This window comes from Vulpes vulpes, chromosome 2 (assembly GCF_048418805.1).
Source record: "Vulpes vulpes isolate BD-2025 chromosome 2, VulVul3, whole genome shotgun sequence".
Classification (NCBI taxonomy): domain Eukaryota; kingdom Metazoa; phylum Chordata; class Mammalia; order Carnivora; family Canidae; genus Vulpes; species Vulpes vulpes.
The window spans coordinates 140116482-140138919 of record NC_132781.1 but is presented as its reverse complement, the minus strand read 5'-3'; the positions used below and the strand labels follow the sequence as shown (position 1 = coordinate 140138919).

Below are 22438 nucleotides of genomic sequence, written 5' to 3'. Positions count from 1 at the left end.
AGGTTCGTTTTACTTTTCAACATACTGTTTTTAATTCAGAAGGAAAGTATATGACTACCAATATTGAAATAAGGTTTTGGTTTTATTTGGCATTTTTTCTCTGAACTAAGAGTCTAAATACTTTTGTTACTATAGGATACTGTGACGTGGACGTGGCAAGGATATACATTGTAAGTCACTTCTCTCTGCTGTTTTATTTAAATTTTACTAGGGTGAAGAAAAAGATCATTTATTCCTTTTTTTTAAAAAAAAGCCTTTTTTTTGCAGAAGTAAAGGTTTCTTTTTTAAAAAGATTTTATTTATTTATTAATTTGAGAGAGAATGTGTATATGTGCAAGCAGGGGCAGGGGGTGGGCGGCAAGAAGAGGGACAAGCATACTCTGCCCACTGAACACGGAGCCCCACACAAGGCTCCATCTCATGACCCTGAGATCATGACCTGAGTCGAAATCAAGAGTCAGATGTTTAACTGACTGAGTCACCCAGGCATCCCTAAAAGTAAAGATTTCTAGTCAGATTCTAAAATCTTGTCACTGAGAAGTCTCTGGAGAGAGCATCGCTATCTTACCTGATAGCCCCCGGCCCCTCCCATGTGCAGAATTCTAGATGCCTGCCATGTTCTTATGGGTCTCAAGTGTGTGTCTACCAATTCTCAAGGACCAGTCCAGTGACCTGGTTTTCAGCCTTCATAGCTTTAATCTCATAGTTTTATTTCTATTGCAGATTTTAGCATATTAGCTGGTGTCTCCATTATTGCTTTGCTCTATCAGTTTAAGCAGTCCAGAGCCATTGCGTCATATGGCCTGAAATAGCAGTGATGTGTCTGATCTGAGCTGAGAAAGTGGCTAAGCTTTCAGTTCCGTTCTTGGATTGTAAAAGCATAGGGATCAGCAGTTTCTATAAACATTTAGGAGAGGAATACAGCTCACCAGTAAGCAAGCTGAAGTGAAACAGGCTTCAGAAAGAACAGAACATGTAGAATCTTACTTTCCCTCAAGATCTTTTGTCCAGTTCCCCCTGGATAGGTCTGAGCCAGTTTATACTGTGGAGAGAACCATGTAAAATGCCTGGATTTGAGGACTTTGCCTGGGGGCTTACCCAGCAGTGTCTTTTGATACTGAGCGAAGAGAGTTCACATAACGTTGTTGATGCATAGACAGCCGCTTGGCCGTGTTTAAAAGGGAATGATCATTTGCCTTCAAGTACCTTGTGACTTCCTTACATACCCCTTAGATCATCCAAGCAACATATGAAAGTCAGATTGTTTTTTATACTGCATACCGATTTTCTCTATTTTGTGTGTGTGAATTGCATCAAAATAATAAATTTAAATCAAAGTGGGTAACTGATGGGCCAGTGACATATGTTATTGTTTATTAACATGTGAGACACATATATTCCTATTACTCTTTGGTCCTTCGTACCCGAAGTTAAATCAAAGACACTGGAAATAAAGACCATAAATTGAAAAGGGTATCTGGGCGTTATGTGATCTTGCCTGGGATACATTTCATGTCACTACTGATCCTGGTTTTCAGCTTTTCATAGAAGGGCAAGTGAGGAGAAACAAATACTATGAGAAATTTTAGAAAAGGAAGTGCCTAGAAACTGGGTACAGAACATCGTTAGATGTCCCAAGATGTGTCATCCTTGGGCCCTTTACAATTTAAGCTCCTTGCAGAGACAGTGACATCAGGCTCTCTCTGCAGTCAGTATGACTTGTTTAAACTTATGTGGCAGTCCAGGTGGGCATGAAGGTCAAGTAGGAGAAGGCCTTCCCAGGAGGATGATCAGGGTAGAAAATGGAGTGGTTTGGTAATCTAGGCTTCTAACCCAGGAAGCGTGTGATAAAGGGAAAAAGAAAATAGGAGACAATTCAGAAAAGAGAGAGAAATTTTTTTCCCCAGAGTTAAAGATATCTTAGGGCTGAAAAACACGAAGACCTCAAAAGGCACAACTTTGTTTTGTCCAGATGCCACGTTGCACTTGCCTGTGGTAACTCTCATTTCCGCTTTTATCTTCTCATGGGCTTCGTGGTATATTGAGCACCATGTCTGTTACTTTTAAGTCTGTTTTCTCAATTGCCCTTGCTCCAAGGTTGAGTCTAGACAGATTCTAAGGAAGAGAGTCTATATGCTAAGGCAGATAGCCTAAGGGAGAGGGATAATAAACTTAGGAAATGCATTTAGAGAAGGGGCAGCTATAGAAAAGCTGTTTTGTTTGGGTCCAAGAAGTGGTGTTTGGTTTGTGTGTAGTGAAGACAACATAATTTTAATGAGATCGTACGCCTGGTTTGTTTTCTTTCTTTCTTTCTTTCTTTCTTTCTTTCTTTCTTTCTTTTTTCTTTCTTTTTTCTTTCTTTTTTTCTTTCTTTCTTTCTTTCTTTCTTCTTTCTTTCTTTTTTCTTTCTTTCCTTTTTCTTTCTTTCTTTCTTTCTTTCTTTCTTTCTTTCTTTCTTTCTTTCTTCATTCAGAATTTTCAGAACAGATTTATCTATTTGAATCACTAAGTTCCAAAGCTCAATTTAAATAATTCAAGAACAATTTATTTTATGGTAAATAATGTGTATTGATTTTGTTTGCTTGGGGTTGATAGTAAAAGATTTTTTCCTCTCAGATGGAAAATTTAAGAACTGATACTTATGTTAAATTGGTATATCCACTTCCTAAATTCCTTCTTTTAACTAAATTCCTTCTTTAAATTTCTAAGTTTCTTGTGTAAACTAAGTTCATTTTTTATAGATAAATCCTATTTTAGTTTCTTAATAGCAACTGGTTGGTTGTTTCTTTAAACATAAAGATTAATCCACTCTGTCAGCATTCTGGGTCATCTGTCTAAATGAGGTGAAATAAAAAATCCTATAGAAGTCTTATCCAGAGGGTCTAAATATGTATTAGAAAGCTGTACATAGAAACAACTATTTCAAAAATTATCTTTGAGAGGGTTGGTTATAATCACTTTAAAGAAAGCCTTTGTTCTTTGCCTAGCTTTACAATGAAAGAAAATTTCTCTATAACTAAAACATGTATTATTAATTGAGACAATTATGATAAAATTTCTGCTTTCAGGGAAAGGCCCACTGATTTTTTTTTTATATCAGAAATAAGTTTAAAAATGTGATGTTCTGCTCCAGAGTTTTCCTACAAACACATTTATGTACCTTAAAATGTGGCCTTGTTTCTCTAGGGTCTTAGGCTTACAAGTCTGAGTTGTCCAGGGGACTTCACATTTGGGGGGTAGTGTGCTGAGCTGCAGCTCTGACTCACAAATACATATTTGGTGTTGCATTTGGTGATTTAACTTTTGAATATCACAAATACTTGTTCAAGCTCAAGGAGTGTAGTAGCTGCTGTGTGACATTTATAAATGCAGAATATATATGAAGTGTGACATGGCAGCGCTTGTGCATAAAGAAAGGATTGTTGAGTAATAATATTAGATAATACTTGTATTACTATATAAAGATGTGCTGCTCTATTTTTTCTCTTCAGCATTCAGCTTTGTATGCTTACTTTCTGCCAGCCCTTCACAAAAGTGGAAGTTGAGGTAAGTCATTCAAAACACAGCCTTAGAACTAGAGATTTGACCTTTCCTTTTTATTTGAACTTCTCATCTAGAGAACCCAGCTGTACAAAGGTTGGAAGTTAAGTCCACTATATATATATACATATATTTTATTTATTTATTTATTTATTTATTTTTTTATTAAATATTTTATTTATTTATTCAAGAGAGACACAGAGAGGCAGAGACATAGAGGGAGAAGCAGGCTTCTTGCAGAGAGCCCAATATGGGACTCGATCTCCAGACTTGGGATCAAGACCTGAGCCAAAGACAGACTCTCAACCACTGAGCCACCCAGGCATCCCAAGTCCACCATCTTTAAAATAAGCCCTGGTCTTTGACACATTGTCCACCTGGCTCTCAGATTCCCACTGTTCCCCCCCTTACAATCATTCCAGGAAGTAGCCCTAACTTGTGAGAACTTCCATATGTAACCACCCTGGCTGACCAGATTTATGTAACTGCTTTCTATCTCATTCCTTTTAATGCTGACCTCTGCCCAGTTGGATGTTATGCTTCACATCCTAACAAAAGGAGCGATGGAGCCCCAGAGCTCCTTAAAGAGTATGTTCTGTCAAAGTGGAGAGGCACAGAGGTCAGAAGCCCTCCCTTTTGGAATCATTCTGCACACAGAAGGCCTGAGAAAATTGTATCTGGAGGTCACTCATAGGGCAGTCTTTCGGCTTGAATTGCAGTAGCAGGCTGGGAGTAGGGCAGTGATTAGGTCTTTCAGAAAATTCTGATGAGATTTTTAAGACTCTGAAAGTTGGTTCCAGAACCGTTCTTAGACCTTAGAGTGATGTGAAATGGACCCCTATATGCAGAATCGAGTTGGATTTAGTGATACTCTCAGGTAGCCTCTAAAGAGAGAGGGTCAGAATAGTAAGTCAGGCTCTCAACTTCATTTTGCAATTGCATCCATAGATTGTGTAAAGAGAACTTTAAGTCTGCATATGTAGTTCAGAGTCCTGAGTGAGGGCCCATACTCCAAGTGACAGGACAGGGAATTTAAGTAATGAGAATACTGTTTTTCACTTTGTTATATAGCTTAGTCATTTAGCCACGCAGAGCTTGTCAGCAATTCCAAATGACATAGGAAGGCAAATTATATTTCAAAATGAATTTCACTTTGGTTGAGATTTTTCTTGAGATTTGCAGGTTGTCTGCCTACCAAGAAAAGATCTTTTTATTAATTATATGCCACACTTCCCCCACGTTTAAAACCAGCTCAGTATCACTCAGTGTGATGAAAAAACACTAGTTCTTGGGATATACATAGATGTTCCTAGAGAAAAACACTAATCTGTGCCCTAATAATCACTTTAAGAAATCCTAGGGTAAACAAAATTAATCAGATTTCTTTTCTGAAGACCTGTGAGTGCCTTTGAGATGGTTTGGCCACAATACTCTTTTTTACTCTGGATTCCTTCTGGAGCCAGTGTTCCATAGAATACGTTTTGGGAAACCCTGTCAGGAAGAAATATTATATTATTTCTAAGTACTCTGAGCATGTTCTTCCGTCCTTGATAGCTATTCAGGTAGACTAGCCCTGTGTTCTTTTTCTAAAACAAAAATGAAAAGAAGAAACTCCTACTTAAAACAGCCATTCTGTCTTCTGTGCAAACTTGAAAGCTACTATGTATATAGTATATATGCTGCCTTCCCCAGCTAAAACAAGATCTAGCAACAGATGTGGAAATGCAGGAGAACTCTACTTTTTTTGTCTAGCACATGTGTCCATGGTCAAACTGTTACAACAGAGGTAGGCAAAGTCCTCTTTTCTTTGCCCTGAACATTATTACCACATTTCCTTTCTGTGTCATGGCCGGCATGACTGCCTGCCTACCTACCTTTCCTTCTTTTTCTTTCTTTCTTTCTTTCTTTCTTTCTTTCTTTCTTTCTTTCTTTCTTTCTTTCTTTCTTCTTTCTTTCTTTCTTTCTTTCTTTCTTTCTTTCTTTCTTTCTCCTTCTTTCCTTCTTTCTTTCTTTCTCCTTCTTTCCTTCTTTCTTTTTCCTTTTGATTACAACTCTAGCCAGTTCCCAGACCTGTCTTGGTAATATTTCCTAGCAAAGACTCTATATCCTTTGATAACTTCACAAACAAAATGGCTAACAACCTGTTTAAAGGAGCTGAATCAGTAAGATTCAGTGTATTAGAATTGTGGCTTATGGCAAGAGGATGGGCATTTGTGCCAAGCCTCGTGTTCTTATTTTTCTTATATTTATTTTACATTTATGGTGCTACCTTTCACCCAGGGCACTCCTCACTACTATGACTTTTGAATATTTTAATTCCCCCTAGTTGGGTGCAACTGAAAAATGTATCCCACAGCCTATCAGGTGCTAGGTGTATCCACACCCTGGGTCAAGACTCTCAAGAACTGGGCACTGCATACAGACTCTTGCTTTTTACTACGGCCGAGGAGGCTTGGCTTGAGCTGCCACACATGTACTTAGTTGCACCAACATCAGGTGTCTTGGTTGTTCAGAAGCACCTGCACTCCTCACCCTCGTGTTCTTTAAAACTGATGGAAATCTTGGGCATTTGGGTGGCTCAGTCAGATAAGCATCTGACTCTTGATCTCAGCTCAGGTCTTTTACTTGGAGTCATGAGTTCTAGCCCCTCATGGAGCTCCACACTGTGCATGAAGCCTACCTAAAAACAAAAAACTGATAGAAATCCTAGTTATTATTTTTTTTACATATGTTTTTAGAACGTCTTAAATATTAACTAGATAAGCCTAATTGAAGATGTATTATTCAAGTATATGGTCTTAGTTTTGTGCTTTTTAAAATGAACTTTGAATGGATCATTTGGTGTCTTTTAGACATTCTGCCTTGGTGAGTCGTAGGACATCACAGGATGTTGAAGGCCATAGTATTCTTTCATCTTTTACAAGTCATCCTTCGCTGAGGATGATTTTCCAACTCCGTAGTTACCAGAATCTTTGGATAGCTAAAATCTAGGTGTATAATATTGAGGGGTGTTTTCTTGTCTCTTCTCCCCAATCCCTCTCTGCTTCCTCAACAGAGACTTATTTTTGAAAAGGCCATTATTTTCTTGACTCTTGAATCTTAAAAATATAATCCGTCCCAAACCACGTGCCCTCTGTAATTGGTCTTCTGGCATTCTTAAACAATGATGTTATGTGTGTCCAAAGAGGTTCTATTGCAAGTTATTCTCTGGATCATAGTGGCATAGTGGGTGTGTTTAAAGTGTCTTTTAGTGGTTACTTTTATTGGCCAGCTACTTCACAAGCATGTCATTATAAGCAAGTGGCTTAGGGGCATATGGAAAGAGATAGCTAGTAGGAAACATCCCAGAATGTGACATAAATCAACAGCCTACTAGTTGTATCTCATGAGAGAGAATCCACACAAAACTAGACTATAAGGCATTATGTGGGCAGCAGCTGGTTTATGAATGGAAGCAGGGCATTCACAGTGACCGTTAGTCTGTTTCCTCTTTCATAGGCTAGATCTCCGTTTCTATTCAGAACCACCCATTATAATACAGGCACATACAAATAATTTATCTGAGGGCATACAGACATATTTTGTTTTAGTAAAATTCCTTTGCAAAGCTTAAAAGGAACTTCTAGTGGCTAGCATTAGACCTATAATACTTTGTGGTGGGTCTAATTCCTATAAGTAGTAGAAAGGATTGTTTTTCATTAAAAAACAATTCTGATTTAGGAAAGGATTTTCATAATGAGTGTTATGATCAACACCTGTAGATAGATACAACTTTTTAAATCTCCAAAGTTTATTATTTAGGGAAGGTCCAAATATATTTATATAGTTTACTTAAATATCCAGATATACTCAAATGATTTGTAGTTTTGAATCTAAAATGAACAGACCTTTTAAAAAACCTCTGTCACATGAATACACATGCACACACACACACAAAACCCATATATGTGCTTATTCTAACAAAACTAATTTCTTCTGGAACTCAGTAGAATTCTGAAATTTCTAAGTAGTAGTAGTAGTAGTAGAGAAATGGAGTTGTTATATCTACTTTTATTTATAAATATATTTTTGAAAGAGAGAGAGAGAGTACATGATCCAGGTGGAAGAAGGAGAGAGAGAATAATAAGAGGCTCCATGCCCAGTACAGAGCCTGACCTAGGGCTCAATTTCATGACCCTGAGATCATGACCTGAGCTGAAATTAAAGATCAGATGCTTAACCAACCGAGCCACCCAGGTGCCCTGAGAAATGGAGTGTTATATATAAAAAAAAGAGTATTAGCTGGGATTTTGTTCCAATTCTGCTACCATCAACCAGTATGTGCTTGGGTAAATGACTTAAGCCTCCCCTGGCCTGTGTTCTCACTGGTAAAATGGGATACTAACACCTCTTATAGGGTGGCTAGCATTTAATAAGGTGATTTCAGTGTTAGCACACGGTAGGTGTTTAATAAACAGTCACTTGCATTTCCCTTACCATCTAAATTGTTCTGTGAATTTGGGAAGAAAGCAGCAAATGTTAATTCATAAATACCTTCCTTTTTTCACATTTGCTCTTTCTGAAGAATCATGGGAAGAACCAGAACTGTGTATATGTTGAGACTGACTCATCAAAATCCTTTTCTGTTACTTGGAAAAAGAAAAGGCTGATAATAGTACTGTCACTCATCAGTCTTTCTCCTTTTTATAATCATTTATTTAGTAGAAAGGAATGTGCCCAATATGGTCAGGAAACAATGAATAAAAGCAGTTTCACTGGTCCCAAGTATTCATGTGAAGGATTGGCTCTGGATAACAGATCGCCTGCAAAATAGACTGAAGAATTCTGACTTTTTCTTCTATGTTGCCTGTGGCCCAAAAGATGGTGGGGCACTCTGGGACCAGAAGGGCAAATGAGGCATTCCTATGGGAAGCCTGTCAGTTAGCTGCCCTCTTATATGAGGCAGGATGGTGCCGAGCCAGCAAGTGAAGGAACAGAGCACACGGAAGGGAGGAGGGCAAATGTGCTGGGAGCCAGTCTCAGGGGCAACAGAAAAGCATTGGAGAGATTCACGTGGACTTTTGTGGGGGAGGAGAGCCTTCCCTCTACCCACTTAAGTTTCATAGCTGGATCTGTGAAATAACCTCACAACGGTCAAATTAATAGAACCAAAGGTATACAGATATATTAACTTTTTAATATGTGCACAAGAGCATCTTAGTGAACAAAAAGTGAATACCCAAAAAAATGAGGAAGGGGAGGGACAGTGTTGGCCACTCAGGGCAGAGTCAGTCATTTTTTTAAAAAAGATTTTATTTATTTATTCATGAGAGACACAGAAGCAGAGACATAGGCAGAGGGAGAAGCAGGCTCCTTGCGGGGAGCATGATGCGGAACTTGATCCCAGGACCCCAGGATCACGCCCTGAGCTGAAGGCAGACGCTCAACCACTGAGCAACCTAGGTGCCTCAAGTCAATGATTTTTAGAAATGACAAATGGACCCTGGGAAGAATAGACTGGGGGCTGTGATAGCGTGCGATAAAATTTGTATGGGTGTGATACAAACCTGCATGTGCATCTCCTCTGATAAGGGTCCATCTTCCCTGTTTGAGGAGACTCCACAGGAGGGAATTTATGACAACTGAGTTCCTTTTGGAAGAGCTGCCTTTAGGTGGATAAGGAAAATTGAGAGAAAGCCTCCCTGTGCATTTGCTATTCTTCAAATGCCTCTAACTCCAAATAATCAACATACTGAAGTGGTACACTATGCGGTAGCCTGTCCTTGACTCCTTCACTGTCTCCTTTCTAAAGTTGAATGTGAAGTACCATTGAGGTGAAAGTAGAATTGAAACCTGAGAAGCATGAACCATGTCTGAAACATTAAAATACAATGGCAGCAGGTCCGGAAGGTATACCTGAGCAGCAGCGAGGTCCCTCCGGTTCAGTACCTTGATCCTCACCTGTCACATAGACATTAAGGAAACAGACTCCATATGAAGATCACACGTTGGGGCACAGCTGCATGATTGAAAGGCTAAAGGAAGATGCTCAACAAAGTAAACAGGACTATTTTGTGTCTGGAGGTGGTGTGATGACCTTGGGGAAATAACATAATTTTTAAACAGCTGTGAAGACCCCATGGAGCTTACCATGAATTTGTAGTAGACTCAACCCATGAGCTTGTGTACCTTTCTCTAGCATCCCTCCGTAGTCTCTGGCAGGCATGGGAAGGCAGGGGAAGGAGAGGTGATCACGGGTCTGCAGTTGGCACCGTGGGTGTGGCAAAAGGAAGACAGTCTAGGTGACAGTCTACATGGAAGTAGCTGACTCCTCAAGTCCCATAGAGACAGGCAGCCAGCTGTTGCTGGGAGGGAGTGGATGAAAGGAGACCAGCTTGCCCTAAGAGAAACCAGCAGGTTCTCACAGTCTGCAAGGGTCCAGGTCAGAGAAGTAACAAGAACTCATCACAGGAGATTAGCATCATATGTGTGTCACTGTGGCCAAGGCACAGATGAGAACACCTGTGGCCAGGTGAAGAGGCTGTGAGTTCAACATGTCAGATGAGCCATGCGTGTGGCTACTCCAGATAATGAGAGAAGATGGATGTGGAAAGGAAAATTTGGTGTTCTGAAGTCACTGGGGTATCAAGCTGTGTGTCAGGGGACAGTAATAAGCAGACAATGGCAGTCACATTTCCCTGTCTTGGGCCAATCTTCCTTCCCAAGGAGAGGCTGTGTTTTTGCTGTGTCTTGAATGAATGCACACAAAATAAAAATGTAAAGAAGGCAAGGTCTGCTGCAAGGAGACACAACTTTTTATAAGAATTTCCAAAAAAAAAAATAAATAAAATAAAATAAATAAATAAATAAAAAAAAAGAATTTCCATTGCATTTCTTCTCAGGAGGCATGGTGGGGGGGCTTCAAAGGCCCGTGAGGGTCAAATACAGGCTTTTAATTATTTTGTACTCTCAGTGGAATTTTCTTCATTGAGAATAAAAGGCTGTACCAACATGAGAGTTATTAAAAATCATTTTGTGGAAAATATTGCCTGCACCAAAAGGAATTAAGCCCACAGTTCATTGCATTATGTTTGTCTAACAGTATAGTAGAAATTTCTTTTTCAAGGTTTTCTGGATGTGCTTTTATGACCCACAAATTACGTGTGTTACAAATGATCATGTGGCTTTCTTAAATAATGAAGAATTATATGGCAATTTAAAACTTGCCATTTTATTTTGTTAAAGATTTTGTGAACACTCATTTTGACATGCCGTTTTCTACCTTGGGTTTCATACCAAGCAAATACAAGAGATTAAAATCTAGAATAGGATGTAGGGAATTTTGAGAAATAATTGCAAAGAAGGGCTGTTGCTCTGGATAGATAAGTGATGTGGGGACCTCTGGTGGCTTAGTTTATTTTTCCATCTTAAAGAATAACGATACTAAGTAAAAGCTAGATGCAGAATCCCCATTGGAGAGGGCCTTGGAGATCATCGAGTCCAACTTTTTCATTTGACAAGAGAGGGGACTAAGTCCCACTGAGGCCAAATGACTCTTCCAGGATCTCGCAGCAAAGCCAAGGCCACAACAAGGTTGAGGGCTCTTTCTGCAACCTGCCACTGCTCCCCTGGGAGAGAATGTTAATGACAATGCATATCACACAGCACGCTCTCCTCTGATTCCTCTCCGTGTTATCCTAAAATGCCGCTTGCATCCTTGCTGTCCTCTGCATCCTCACACCCTCTCTTCGGGGTCTTACCTTCTCTCACAGGGTGATTGCAGTAACCTCCAGGGCTGCTCCTTGCTCTCAGCCTTTCCTCTTTGGTTAAGCTATTCACTGAGGTTTCCACTCAAAAGCTTGGACTTGGTTACAATGCTCCCTTGCTCAGACTTCATCTCTATATCCCCTTGCCCAAAGGCTTCTTAACATGGTTAACAAGATTTGAAAACAGGTCCACATGGGGGCTCCCGAGGGCAGGGGCTCCTTTGTCATGTGCCTGGCATACAGTAGGAGCCATACAGTAGGCATACAGCGATTTAGCGCCGCCTGCAGCCCAGGGTGTGAATGTAAGTGAATTCAATGAATGAATTCATTGAGTACGTGAATACTTGAGTATGTCATTAATCTTTGTGAACCCCAGTCCTAATGACTAAAATTGGGAGGATTGGTGAAATGAAATAATGCATATAAAGCACCTAGCATGGTGCCTGGTTCATAGTTAAAATTCAATGAATAGTAGCTATTGGCAAGATCATGTTTATCCTTAAAAAGCCAAGATCAAGTATTAGCTCTTCTGTAAAGCCTCTTTGGCTGCTTTCCCCTGCCCCCCCTGGCCAAATTAATCATTTCTTCTCCCTCACTCTCATACTCTAGGAAGGATGATTTAGTGGGGAAAACAAGGGTTTTAGAATCTGACAGAACTTGGGCTGAGTCCTGGTCATGTGACCTGTATGACTCTAAGCTAACCTAATGAAGCTTCTAAGCCCTGTCATTGAGGGCAATGATACTTAGTACATGCTGTGTTGGTCTATCCTATTAAAATAGGGATCTTTTTTGGAGCAGAAATAGAGCCCTGCTAATCTGGGTCTGGTATGTAGTAGGTGCTCAAAAACTATGTAATGACTTAAATATAGCACCAAAAATCTCATTAGTGTTCAAAAACTATAAATAAAACCAGGACAGCACAAATGAGGCACCACCGAATAGCAAAGGGGGGAGAACAGTAAAATTTAAAATGATAAAGGAAAACACAGTCTTCTTCAGCAAAAGCCAAACAGCCAACACTAAGAGTTAAAAGAAAGCCAGAAAAATGACAAAACGTGACATTTGAACAAATGATAAAAATGCAGCTGATACAGGAGCGGGAAGAGAAGATAAACTATAAAAGACCAGTTACTACTGATGCTAACATTTTCACACAAAGCATCGTAAGCCATAGGAAATGCAGCATGGAGAATAAGATCTCCGTACCTATAGCTCTACAGCTTCCAGAATTCCGAGCCCTGGCTCAGTTCATCCTCATCACAAGCAGGGGATTGGGTGATGGTAGGCCTCTTGTCAGAGTCCGGGTGACAGGGAATAAAACTTGAGGGTTATACTAGTGAACACACAGGAAGACTCAGGGCTTGGTTGCAGATCGCTGTATTCCTTCCACTATAGCATGTAACCTAGTGCTGGAAAGGTGGTGGGGGATTTAATATAAAGATAGATAGTTTAGGGCAGCCCCAGTGGTGCAGCGATTTAGCGCCTCCTGCAGCCCAGGGTGTGATCCTAGAGACCCCGGATCGAGTCCCATGTGGGGCTTCCTGCATGGAGCCTGCTTCTCCCTCTGCCTGTGTCTCTGCCTCTCTCTCTGTGTGTGTCTCTCATGAATAAATAAATAAAATCTTAAAAAAAAAGATAGATAGTTTATAAATTAATGTATGTAGCATTTCGTGTCTTAGGCCTAGCTGTTGTAATGGAAAGGTATGTTTGTCTTTCAGTTCATGCCTGTTCAAGTACCAAATGATGAAGAAAAAAACGACCCCATCCTTTTTGCTGGTAGAGTCCGGAATTTAATGGCAGAGTAAGTATCTCTATGTGATCACACTCAGTAAATAGTTTTTAAATGGATTGGTCAATGACATTTCTCATAGTTTTGGAATTTAAGCGTTTTTGTTTTTGTTTTTTTCATTCTGAGGTCCTCGTTCCCTAACTCCTTTTGGTAAGTAAAATAATGTGCCTGGAAATGTGGTCAGTAAAATAATCTATAAATATTTTCCCCAGATGCAGCCCTAAACTAATGGAAATATGTTTTTGCCAGAAGGGGAGCAGAGAGGATTCAATAAGCAGAAGAGACCAGCCAGCCAGCGGATTCCACAGGGTGGATTCTCCTAAGCTGGCCTGTCGCTGTCAGACAAAGCCTTGTGATGCTCTAAGTTATTCGTGGCTCACCTTCTGTGCCCCAGCCTCCATAGAGCTGCCAAGGCTGGTTGTTTCAAAGGCATTGATGATTATAGTCACAAAAAGGAGAAGTTTGCAAGAGAATGCAATAGATGTACATCTCATTAAGGGATGGCTGTAAATTTAGAAATTGTAAATCACAAACATAAGGCAGATATTTTCCTGTGCTTAAGAAAGTTTTAACTGGCCATTATTATTTTATCATTTTAACTGGCCAATCATTATCTCTGATTGGATAAATGAAAGAATGTGTGTTATGCTGTCCTACCACCGAGGCAGCCCTAGAGCCTTCCTAGTATGTACTCCACACCAGGCACCACCCTCCTGTCTCGTTCTGGTAGTGGGCTTGGTGCTGATAGGCCAGCAACATGTATTCCTAGCAAAAATTCAGATGAGAAATCTGAATTCAGCTTCATAGCTGAATTTAGTATTAGAAGCAATATTATATATACATACATTTATATTTCACAGCAGAATAACTTTATTTTCACAACAGAACAAAAGTTCAAAAAATCTTTTACTATGTGTATGTACACGTACTTGATTTTCCCAGTTTCTAGACTGGCTACAGAATTTGCTCTGAGGTAGTTTTCTTCTCTTTCTCCTTCTGTTTTCATACCAGAAGCTAGAAACTCATATAAATTTTAGGAACTGAGGGAATTTATACCAGATAGTTTGACTTCCCAAAATGTGCCTAAAAGCAGAGCAGGGGTTTGATGAGGCAGACTTTATCTGAATTTGGAGGCATTAGGGCCTTGGATAAAGAGTAAGAAAGACCTCTATTGGCTGCCTAACCATGGACAAGTCCCTCTGAGGCTCCTTCTCCTAGTGTGTAAAGTCGTAGTTACCATCCTTGCCTTGCCTTTCTCATGGTTTTGGTGATCATGAGTCTCACAGAGGAAAGAATATGACAGGAGCATTTGAAAGTGGTAAAGACTCAAGCTGGTGGTGTTACTGTGACTTATAATGAGTATATACCAAGTACCATGCCAGGCCGATTTACTCGGGTTATCTGACATAATCTGCACAGCAATTCTTGGAGCCAAGCAAGGAAACTGAGACTCAGAGGAAGTCATTTGCCCAAGATCATGGCAGGTAGTGAGGGTCTGGGCTGGCACTCAAATCCACCTGAGTCCTAGCTCTTGGTGGGCATGCTCTACTATTCTCTATCATAAATAATAAATTCCTGAAATATTTAAAATTTTTATTTTCCAAATGAAAATATTCTTACATTAAAATATTTGTTACTCAAAAATAGCCTCTCTGTAGATAGGAAAAAAATATTTTATTCTCATCACATCCATTGAAAATATAATATTCTCAGCCGGAATTCAACAAAATCCGATACAATTGAAGACAGAACTATGATTCTCACTGAATACCTGTGAATAAAAGTTTTGTGAAGAAGAATCTTTAAGAAATTATTTTATGTACTACACAGGCTTTTTTTCTTAGTACTCAGTGGTTTTTCAAGTTGTTACTGATAATATATTTTTGTCAAGTCTAGTTCATTACTAGACCTCTGAGCAGGAGGGAGCCAGTAGACATCATGCACTCCTTTGAGGATGGAGGATGTTTAGATTTGGAAGAAATAATGAGCTTGTTTTCAGTTCTCTTTAGTATTTTCAGAAGATTGTTAGCAAGAAGTGATAGCCAGTTTTGAGAGATGAAAAACATAGATAGCTAGCCATTTGGATTATTCCCTTACATGATGAATAGATGCCATTTATCTGTTCAAATGGCACTTCCACGGGCCTCTTTAGTTTGCCTTTACAATAAAGAATGCTGTGTAGTAAGTAATTATTCCTATGTACAGACAGCAGTGAGCCTTAGTTAAGAGCTGAAAGGTCCATGGTTGGGAAGAAACTCCAGTGGAATGAAATATAAATATACTGCTTTCCTGGAGATTGGAGTCAGCTAGTATCACTGTCACAGTTAAAACACAAAACAAAATGACCACCTGACCAAAGCACGCAGACATAAGGGGATTAACTCAACCACAGGAAGTCTGTGCAGAGGAGAAATATGTCTCTTTGGCAATAATAAGCCAAAGCTACTGGTTTAAAAAGTAGTAAATACTTTCCCATTTACTGTTGTTTGTTGACCAGTTGAGGCCTGATGAAAAATTCATTACCTTTAAAAAAATTGGAATTTGTTTGCTTTCAAATGCCTTTAGAACTTTGGGAATTCCAGTAACAGATCATACCTATGAAGACTGCAGATTGATGATTTCAGCAGGACAGCTAACATTGCCTATGGAAGCTGGGTTGGTGGAATTTACCAAAATTAGCCGGAAATTGAAGTAAGTGTATTTTTAAATTGCTCCACTTTTAGTAAGACGTCCCAAAGAGATCTAAAATCCTGTATGTTTATTTTCTCTGGTTTCATTAATGCTCAGCTCTAGAATCTACATGGTGTCTATTAAGGAAGCCAGAGCTGTGAATTTATCTCACATTTAGTTTATCTAGTTGTGTTTTTTCAAGATTGTCAAGTCAGAAGCATGTGTATTGGTCACAGGAGGAGCCTGAGAGACAGTAAATGTGGAGCAGCACAGAGCTTTCAGAGCAGTTAGTGTTCCTGCTGCCCTCTTGCAAGAAGGATCGCATGATTTGATGGTACCGGCATGTGGTAGTCAGACCTTCTCATGTGAAATATGAATTGACTTGTAGAGAAGCACTTCTGACCATCCACTGAATTTTAAATGCTTACCCTAGGTCTCCTTTTTCTTCTGGGTGCATAGATTTTTTTTTAAGGCAAAAACACTCCTTTGTGCTTTTATGAACAATCGCTTTGAACCATCTGCTATGAAAGGTATAAACTTCGATTCCCTTCTTATTACCATTCATTCTTTTTTCAGCCCCATTGGGGATTTGCAGAATGTATTGATTTAGTAGGCTTTGGCATCCTCCATAGGAGAAAGCTGCACAACTAGTTATTGTACTAAAGGTCAATATTTAAAGATAATATTTTGATAACTGATAAAGCAAATATGATTCATATCTTTTAATTAAATGTGTTTTGATATTATATTCATAATATTCATATAAATTTGAAAAGTTTGGATAGTTACTGAAATTGGATACAGAAGAAAGCAGTATGTGTTAGGTCACCTGTTTAATTGTATAAAACAAAGACAGGATATGATGTGAGCTATGGTACATTTCGGGTGTTTTGGTGTTTCAGTGTTTTATAATATTTATAATATTGGAAGAAGTGTGTATTGCCTACTGAATCTCCCTGTCACAACATTTTGTGCAATGTTAGTTCATTATCAGCCTGAAAGCTCCTTTGAAAGCAAGAATTGCATATTTTTTTCACAACCCAATTAGTACTATTGACTTACTAAGTAAAATTTAGATTAAAATATGATTTCTTATTTTATTTTCATGAATCATTTCTTATTCTATCACATTGCTCTTCTTCTCAGCTACTTTTCTCTCCCTCAGGAATTTGGGAAAATTAGTCTTACTAATAGCCTTCTGAGTTAAAAAACTCAGAAGCCTATATACATGTTCCATAAGTACTCTAAAATACCCATTTTATTCTCATTTTCAAATGTAACACTTAAAATATTTTTTCCTCAGACAAATGAATAAAACACCATTCATAAAACGTCCGTGTAGATTGTAAAGGTCTAACAACACATATTTATGATTCTTTGTTGGTTCAGGTTAGATTGGGATGGTATTCGTAAGCATTTGGATGAATATGCAACAATTGCAAGTTCTTCAAAAGGAGGAAGAATCGGAATTGAAGAATTTGCAGAGTATTTGAAGCTGCCTGTTTCAGATGTCTTGAGACAACTCTTCGCACTTTTTGACAGGGTATGTTAAAACGTCTTTAACACACCAACATCTTTACTCTGCTGGTCTCTACAGAGCATAAATCAGTATGGCATTTGAAAAACTTGGCAGGTAACTATTAGAAGAAGCAAGACAGAGCCCATGGTTTAATTTCATGATTTTGTTTTTTCCCCTTAAGTAGTAATAGTAATGTAATTGTGTATGTGTGCACGCGTGCACCTGTGTGTATTACAACAGTTATGAAGGTATCTACTTATTTTAAGCACTAGGTCAGAAATAAATATTGTAGTCATAAAACCATGTTTGTAATATAGAATTGGAAAGGTTGCCATAACTATCAAGAACCTAAATCTTTATGTCAAAATTCATTCACTGATGACAAGGGTGGTACTATTCTATCCCGAAGAGTTAACAACTTCCCCCAAAATGTATAAGAACCAAGTAGGTTGTATTTTCAAGTAACATTTTAAGACAAAGATTCCAGTTAAAGCTTGGCTGTTGGCCATTCTATTGGATTTTCTGCTTATGAACATGTAAGTACAGGCAGTTAGATAACTGAATTGTCAGGAAGTTCCCTTAGGAAAAATATACCAAGATTTCAGATTCTCAATTTTGATGTGTTTTTTAACATATAACGTTGACAGTAAAGTTTACTCTTTTGGTTACAGTTTTACGAGTAATAATGCATTGAGCGTTAGAACTACCACTCCATTCAGGACACATAACAGTTGCAAAATAGCATCCCCTTTAACCATCCCTTGCCTTGCAAGTCCTTGCAAGCCATCCCTTGCGAGTCAAATCCTTGTCCTACCCTTAACCCCCAGCAATTACTCCATCTCTATGCCCTTGCCATATAAATAGAATCAGCTATTTGATTTTGAGTTTGGCTTCTTTCACTTGGCATAATGCATCTGAGATTCAGCCATGTTGTTGCATGTATCAATAAGAGTTTCCCCTTTTCTTACTGAGTGGTATTCCATTGAATGGACGTACCATTCTTGGTGTATATCCATTCCCCATTTAAGGAGCATTTTGACTTGTTTACAATTTGGGGCAATTATGAATACAAACTATGAATATTCCTGTGTTGGTTTTTGTGTAAATCTAGGCTTTTATTTCACTCAAGTACATACTTAGGATTGTGCTCTTGTTATTTTCTTATCTGAGAATGACTTTATTTCGCATTCATTCCTAGGATATATCGTTGTGAATAGAAGAGAGTTGAGGGTTCTTCCTTTCAACAATTTAATAATGAAGTCATCCATGATTATCCTGCTTTACTGATTGTTCTTTCATTTTGGCTCTCCTCACCAATTCTCCTGCTCTGGTATTTTGTCCAGAGGTAGTTGCTTTTCATATTTCGATTAGAGTTTCTAATTTGTACTCATAAGGAGAGATGGGCTCGATTGGGCTTATTCCATTCTGGCTGGCTCCAGAAGTCCCAGTTCTCTGTTGACCACTGGGAAAAGATATTTTTCAAAGAAATTATAGCTTGATGACAGAAACCAGGACAGGGCTTCTTTTTCTCTTTACCCAGAGCACTCTGATGTTCCTAATGACTCATTCTGTGATCTTTAAGATGAACCATCCTTTAACCTGATGCAGTAAAGCAACCTTCTTCTCTCTGTAGTACCCAGTCCCCTTTCCTTGGCTTGCTTGCAGTGTACAGATCATCTTCTTTGTCTGTGAAATGATCACATGTTGTGTCACTGCAGTCATACTACTAGAAAATGTAATGAAGACTTAGGGGAAAGGAGAAGTAAATTATTGACTGTAACCGTGCAAGTTGGGAAAACAGAAGAGCTTCTTACTTGTACTATTACCAATCTCTCTGTGAGATTTATGTACCATCTCCCTCTTTGGCTCTAGGAACCAGGCAAGTAGTTTTAAATGAAACTTCTATGAATAGGAACGTGGTGACAGGAAGGAATATGGCAGGAATATACAATTAAGGAAAGGAGATGGGAAAATGGGGAGTGACATGGAATGGGAACCAAGGAGGAAGCTTAGAGCACATCTTAGACTTTGTGCTCATCAGGATTTTCAATCAAGATTAGCACTAATATCTATGAGGTTGCCCTCCCTTGCAGGTGTCAAACTGTCATCACTAGCAGTTCCAGGATTATTAGGACACCCATTCTGTTGGTGACTGATAATCCCCAGTGTTTCTCTGGCACTCTTAAGTATGGGAAGATTTGGAAGTGGGGAAGGGAGGGTACAAGGATTAAAATAACCCCCAGTTAGGGGGGTTGACTCACTCTGAACTAGAGGATACAGTGAGCCTTGGCAGCCAAGTTGGCCAATCACATATCCACATGGACCACTTCCATTGGTTCACACGTCACTTACAACCATGAGTGTTTGTCACTTCTTTGTATAGCGTGACTTGGCTTTCACTATAGATCATAAGAGGGTCTTTCCAGTACTTTTCTTTCTGCTCTCCAACATACTGGAAGGTAGAGAAAAGAGCCTGGAGAATTGGGGACTAACGCACATGACCTTCCTTTCTCTCCTTCCTTCCTTTTTCCCTCTTTCCTCTTTCTGTCTTTGTCTGTCTTTCTTTCCTCTTCTGTCTTTAATGTATCTGCATGTCTGCGCCTGTGAAGATTTACTTTGTTTTGAGAAGGCGAATTATGCAATTGTTACCACGCCCCATGCACATACCCACTTAACTTCCAGGCTAGGCTTGTTTTCTCAACCTCTTTAAGTGATTTAGCTGGGGAATGTTCCTTGGGAAAGACAAGAAGTTCAGTAATGCCATAGTTTGTTTCCCTCAGAGTAGCTTATCTTGCTAAACTCAATGCTTCATGAGGGGTGGGGGGTAGGAGGAGGAAGGGTGGGAACAAGAAAGGGCGGGGGGTGTTCCTGTGGTTCTTCCAGCAGCTGTACATTTTTGCAGTGCAGACAGCTGCCCTCAGCCTCTCTGTCTCCCCTCAAGTTTAATGAAGTGGTGTTGGGATTTGGGGGGATGGGAGAAAGACCTCCCTCACATCCCCTTACTCTTTCTTCCCATGTACATTCTTGGCTAGTCTGTAAAGACTTCATAATGGTCTTATCTCAGTTTGTCCCTAAAAATTGCACTGTCTCTTGAGCTCCTGTGGACATTCCGACCTGTCCTTTCAGACTCTCTGGTATCTGATGACGAGTAAGGTCCATCCAAAGCGCGGCATAGTTCACTAGTTTGAGATCATGTCATTTGGAGGGGTCCTATCTCTCTGAAAAAGAACAAAGAACTTTTTCATCTTTGTGTTGAGTTTAGCTTCTTTATTTTTAAACATATTCTGAACTGTCTGCATCAGATTGGTCACATGTCCAGATGAGTCAGAGTTGAAGGCTGAGGTGATAGGGTAAAAACAGTGGTGTCTCAACATCGTTGATATTCATTAATTCAGTTTTAAATACTAGACTTTTTGCAGCACTCCTGAAGGGATTGAAATATACCTAATGGGATTAAGAAACAACGCTGGCTAAACCCAAAGTCATAGTGCAGTCATTTCTACGGTTATAACAACATCTCAGAATGTCCGTAACAGCATGCCTGTTCATTGCATCCTTCCTCAGAGCTATGTTACCGAGCAGAACCATATGCTGCCCCACCAGCACTATCTGATGTATCAATAAGACAAAGTCCTCAGATACTGCCGGACACAGCTTGCCTTTGTTGCTGGCTTGACAAAGCACCATGTTATCTGCCTCTTGAACTTCTTACTAGCTCCAAGTCCTATCTCTTCTAACTCCCGATCCTCCTCTTGAATCTCCTGATATACTCAGCCTAATATTTCATCAGCCCCCCATCCCCATAACAGTATGTACATGCACCAGTGGCAAAGCCTTACTTCAGGGTCAGCAGACTTTTTCTGATAGAGCCAGATAGTAATTTTTTTTTTTATTTTTTATTTTTTTTACTTTGCAGCATGTATGGTCCCAAACTTCCAGGGCAACTTGTACAACTAAAGAGAAAAATTCATCTTATCCCACTCAGAAAGATTTCTCTGTTACTCGCCGTCACTTAAGCCACAAAAGTGCCCTGTCCTGACTGTCAGCATGAGCAAAAAATCTGCATGCTGCAGCACCCTACCTTCTCCAACAGGAAGGGGCAGGCAAAGATACTTGTTATTGTTGGACCTCATTTAACAGTGGAACTAATACCAAGAACCAGGCAGACAGGAAAAGAACTCGGGATAAAGAGATGCATTCATTCCACATAATGTGAAGCAGTAATAGAAGATCTATAGAAGTTTACAATAGCCCAAATGCTGGATTGTCAAAGTGCTAAAGTACACACACACTTTTCTTGTCTAATATTTAAACAAAGAACATAGTAAATGTCAGAACTAAGTGCTAGTTAGAAGGCCGAAAGGGGAAGAATCATGACAAATTTCAAAATTATTTTACAGGATGGAAAGAATAACCACCTATCTAAATCTTTTTTTAAGATTTTATTTATTTATTCATGAGAGAGAGAGAGGCAGAGACATAGGCAGAGGGAGAAGCAGGCTCCATGCAGGGAGCCCGATGTGAAACTCAATCCCAGGACCCTGGGATCATGCCCTGAGCCGAAGGCAGATGCTCAACCGCTGAGACACCCAGGTGTCCCCACCTATCTAAATTATGTCGGGTGATGGCCTGTTTTGCAGTGTTGTTGATAAAAAAAGGCAAAGAGTTCGTGCTAGATGATAGATAACTGAGGAGTTAGAAACCAGTTTTTCTCATCTGTAAAGACAAATGGTACAACACTAGGACAACTGAGGGAAGTTATCAGTAAGAAACAGAGCAGACAAGAATAAAGATTCAGAGTGATCACTAGTAAATCGGATGTGGGGTATCCTACAAATCGACAGTAGCCACTCGAAGCACTAACTGCAGCCCATCTCAGTCCTTAAACCTTACCAACATACTCTGTTTTCATCAGCTTAGGAAATAGAGCAACAGTCAGCAAACAACAGCTGGTGGGCACAATCCAGCCCGCTGCCTGTTTTGTTAATAAAGTTTCATTGAAACGAACTGTGTCCATTGGTCTATGTATTGCCTGTGGCTGCTTTGTCTACAATGGCAGAGGCAACTACTAAGCAACAGTGAAGCCTTCTATCCTTTAAATTTGCAGTTCAGGTTTGATTTGTAATATAGTATTTCATAGTTCACATGAAAAGAACTATTGATTGCAGTCTCATT

The 22438-nt window shown here is 39.4% G+C and overlaps 1 protein-coding gene across 2 annotated transcripts in view; it reads left to right on the top strand.

The window, feature by feature from the left end:
* The window catches only part of LPCAT2 (lysophosphatidylcholine acyltransferase 2), a 66489-nt gene that overhangs the window by 20764 nt on the left and 23287 nt on the right, over nucleotides 1-22438 (top strand). The window contains exons 7-12 of one of the 2 annotated variants that reach the window (XM_072750209.1): nucleotides 136-170; nucleotides 3492-3546; nucleotides 13004-13086; nucleotides 15640-15765; nucleotides 17134-17287; nucleotides 21180-22270. In XM_072750209.1, coding sequence (XP_072606310.1) covers nucleotides 136-170; nucleotides 3492-3546; nucleotides 13004-13086; nucleotides 15640-15765; nucleotides 17134-17287; nucleotides 21180-21302 — 576 coding nt within the window. In that variant the 3' untranslated portion in view covers nucleotides 21303-22270. Of the gene's footprint in view, nucleotides 1-135; nucleotides 171-3491; nucleotides 3547-13003; nucleotides 13087-15639; nucleotides 15766-17133; nucleotides 17288-21179; nucleotides 22271-22438 lie in introns of those variants that run through there. The other variant, XM_026011769.2, reaches the window with a different exon arrangement.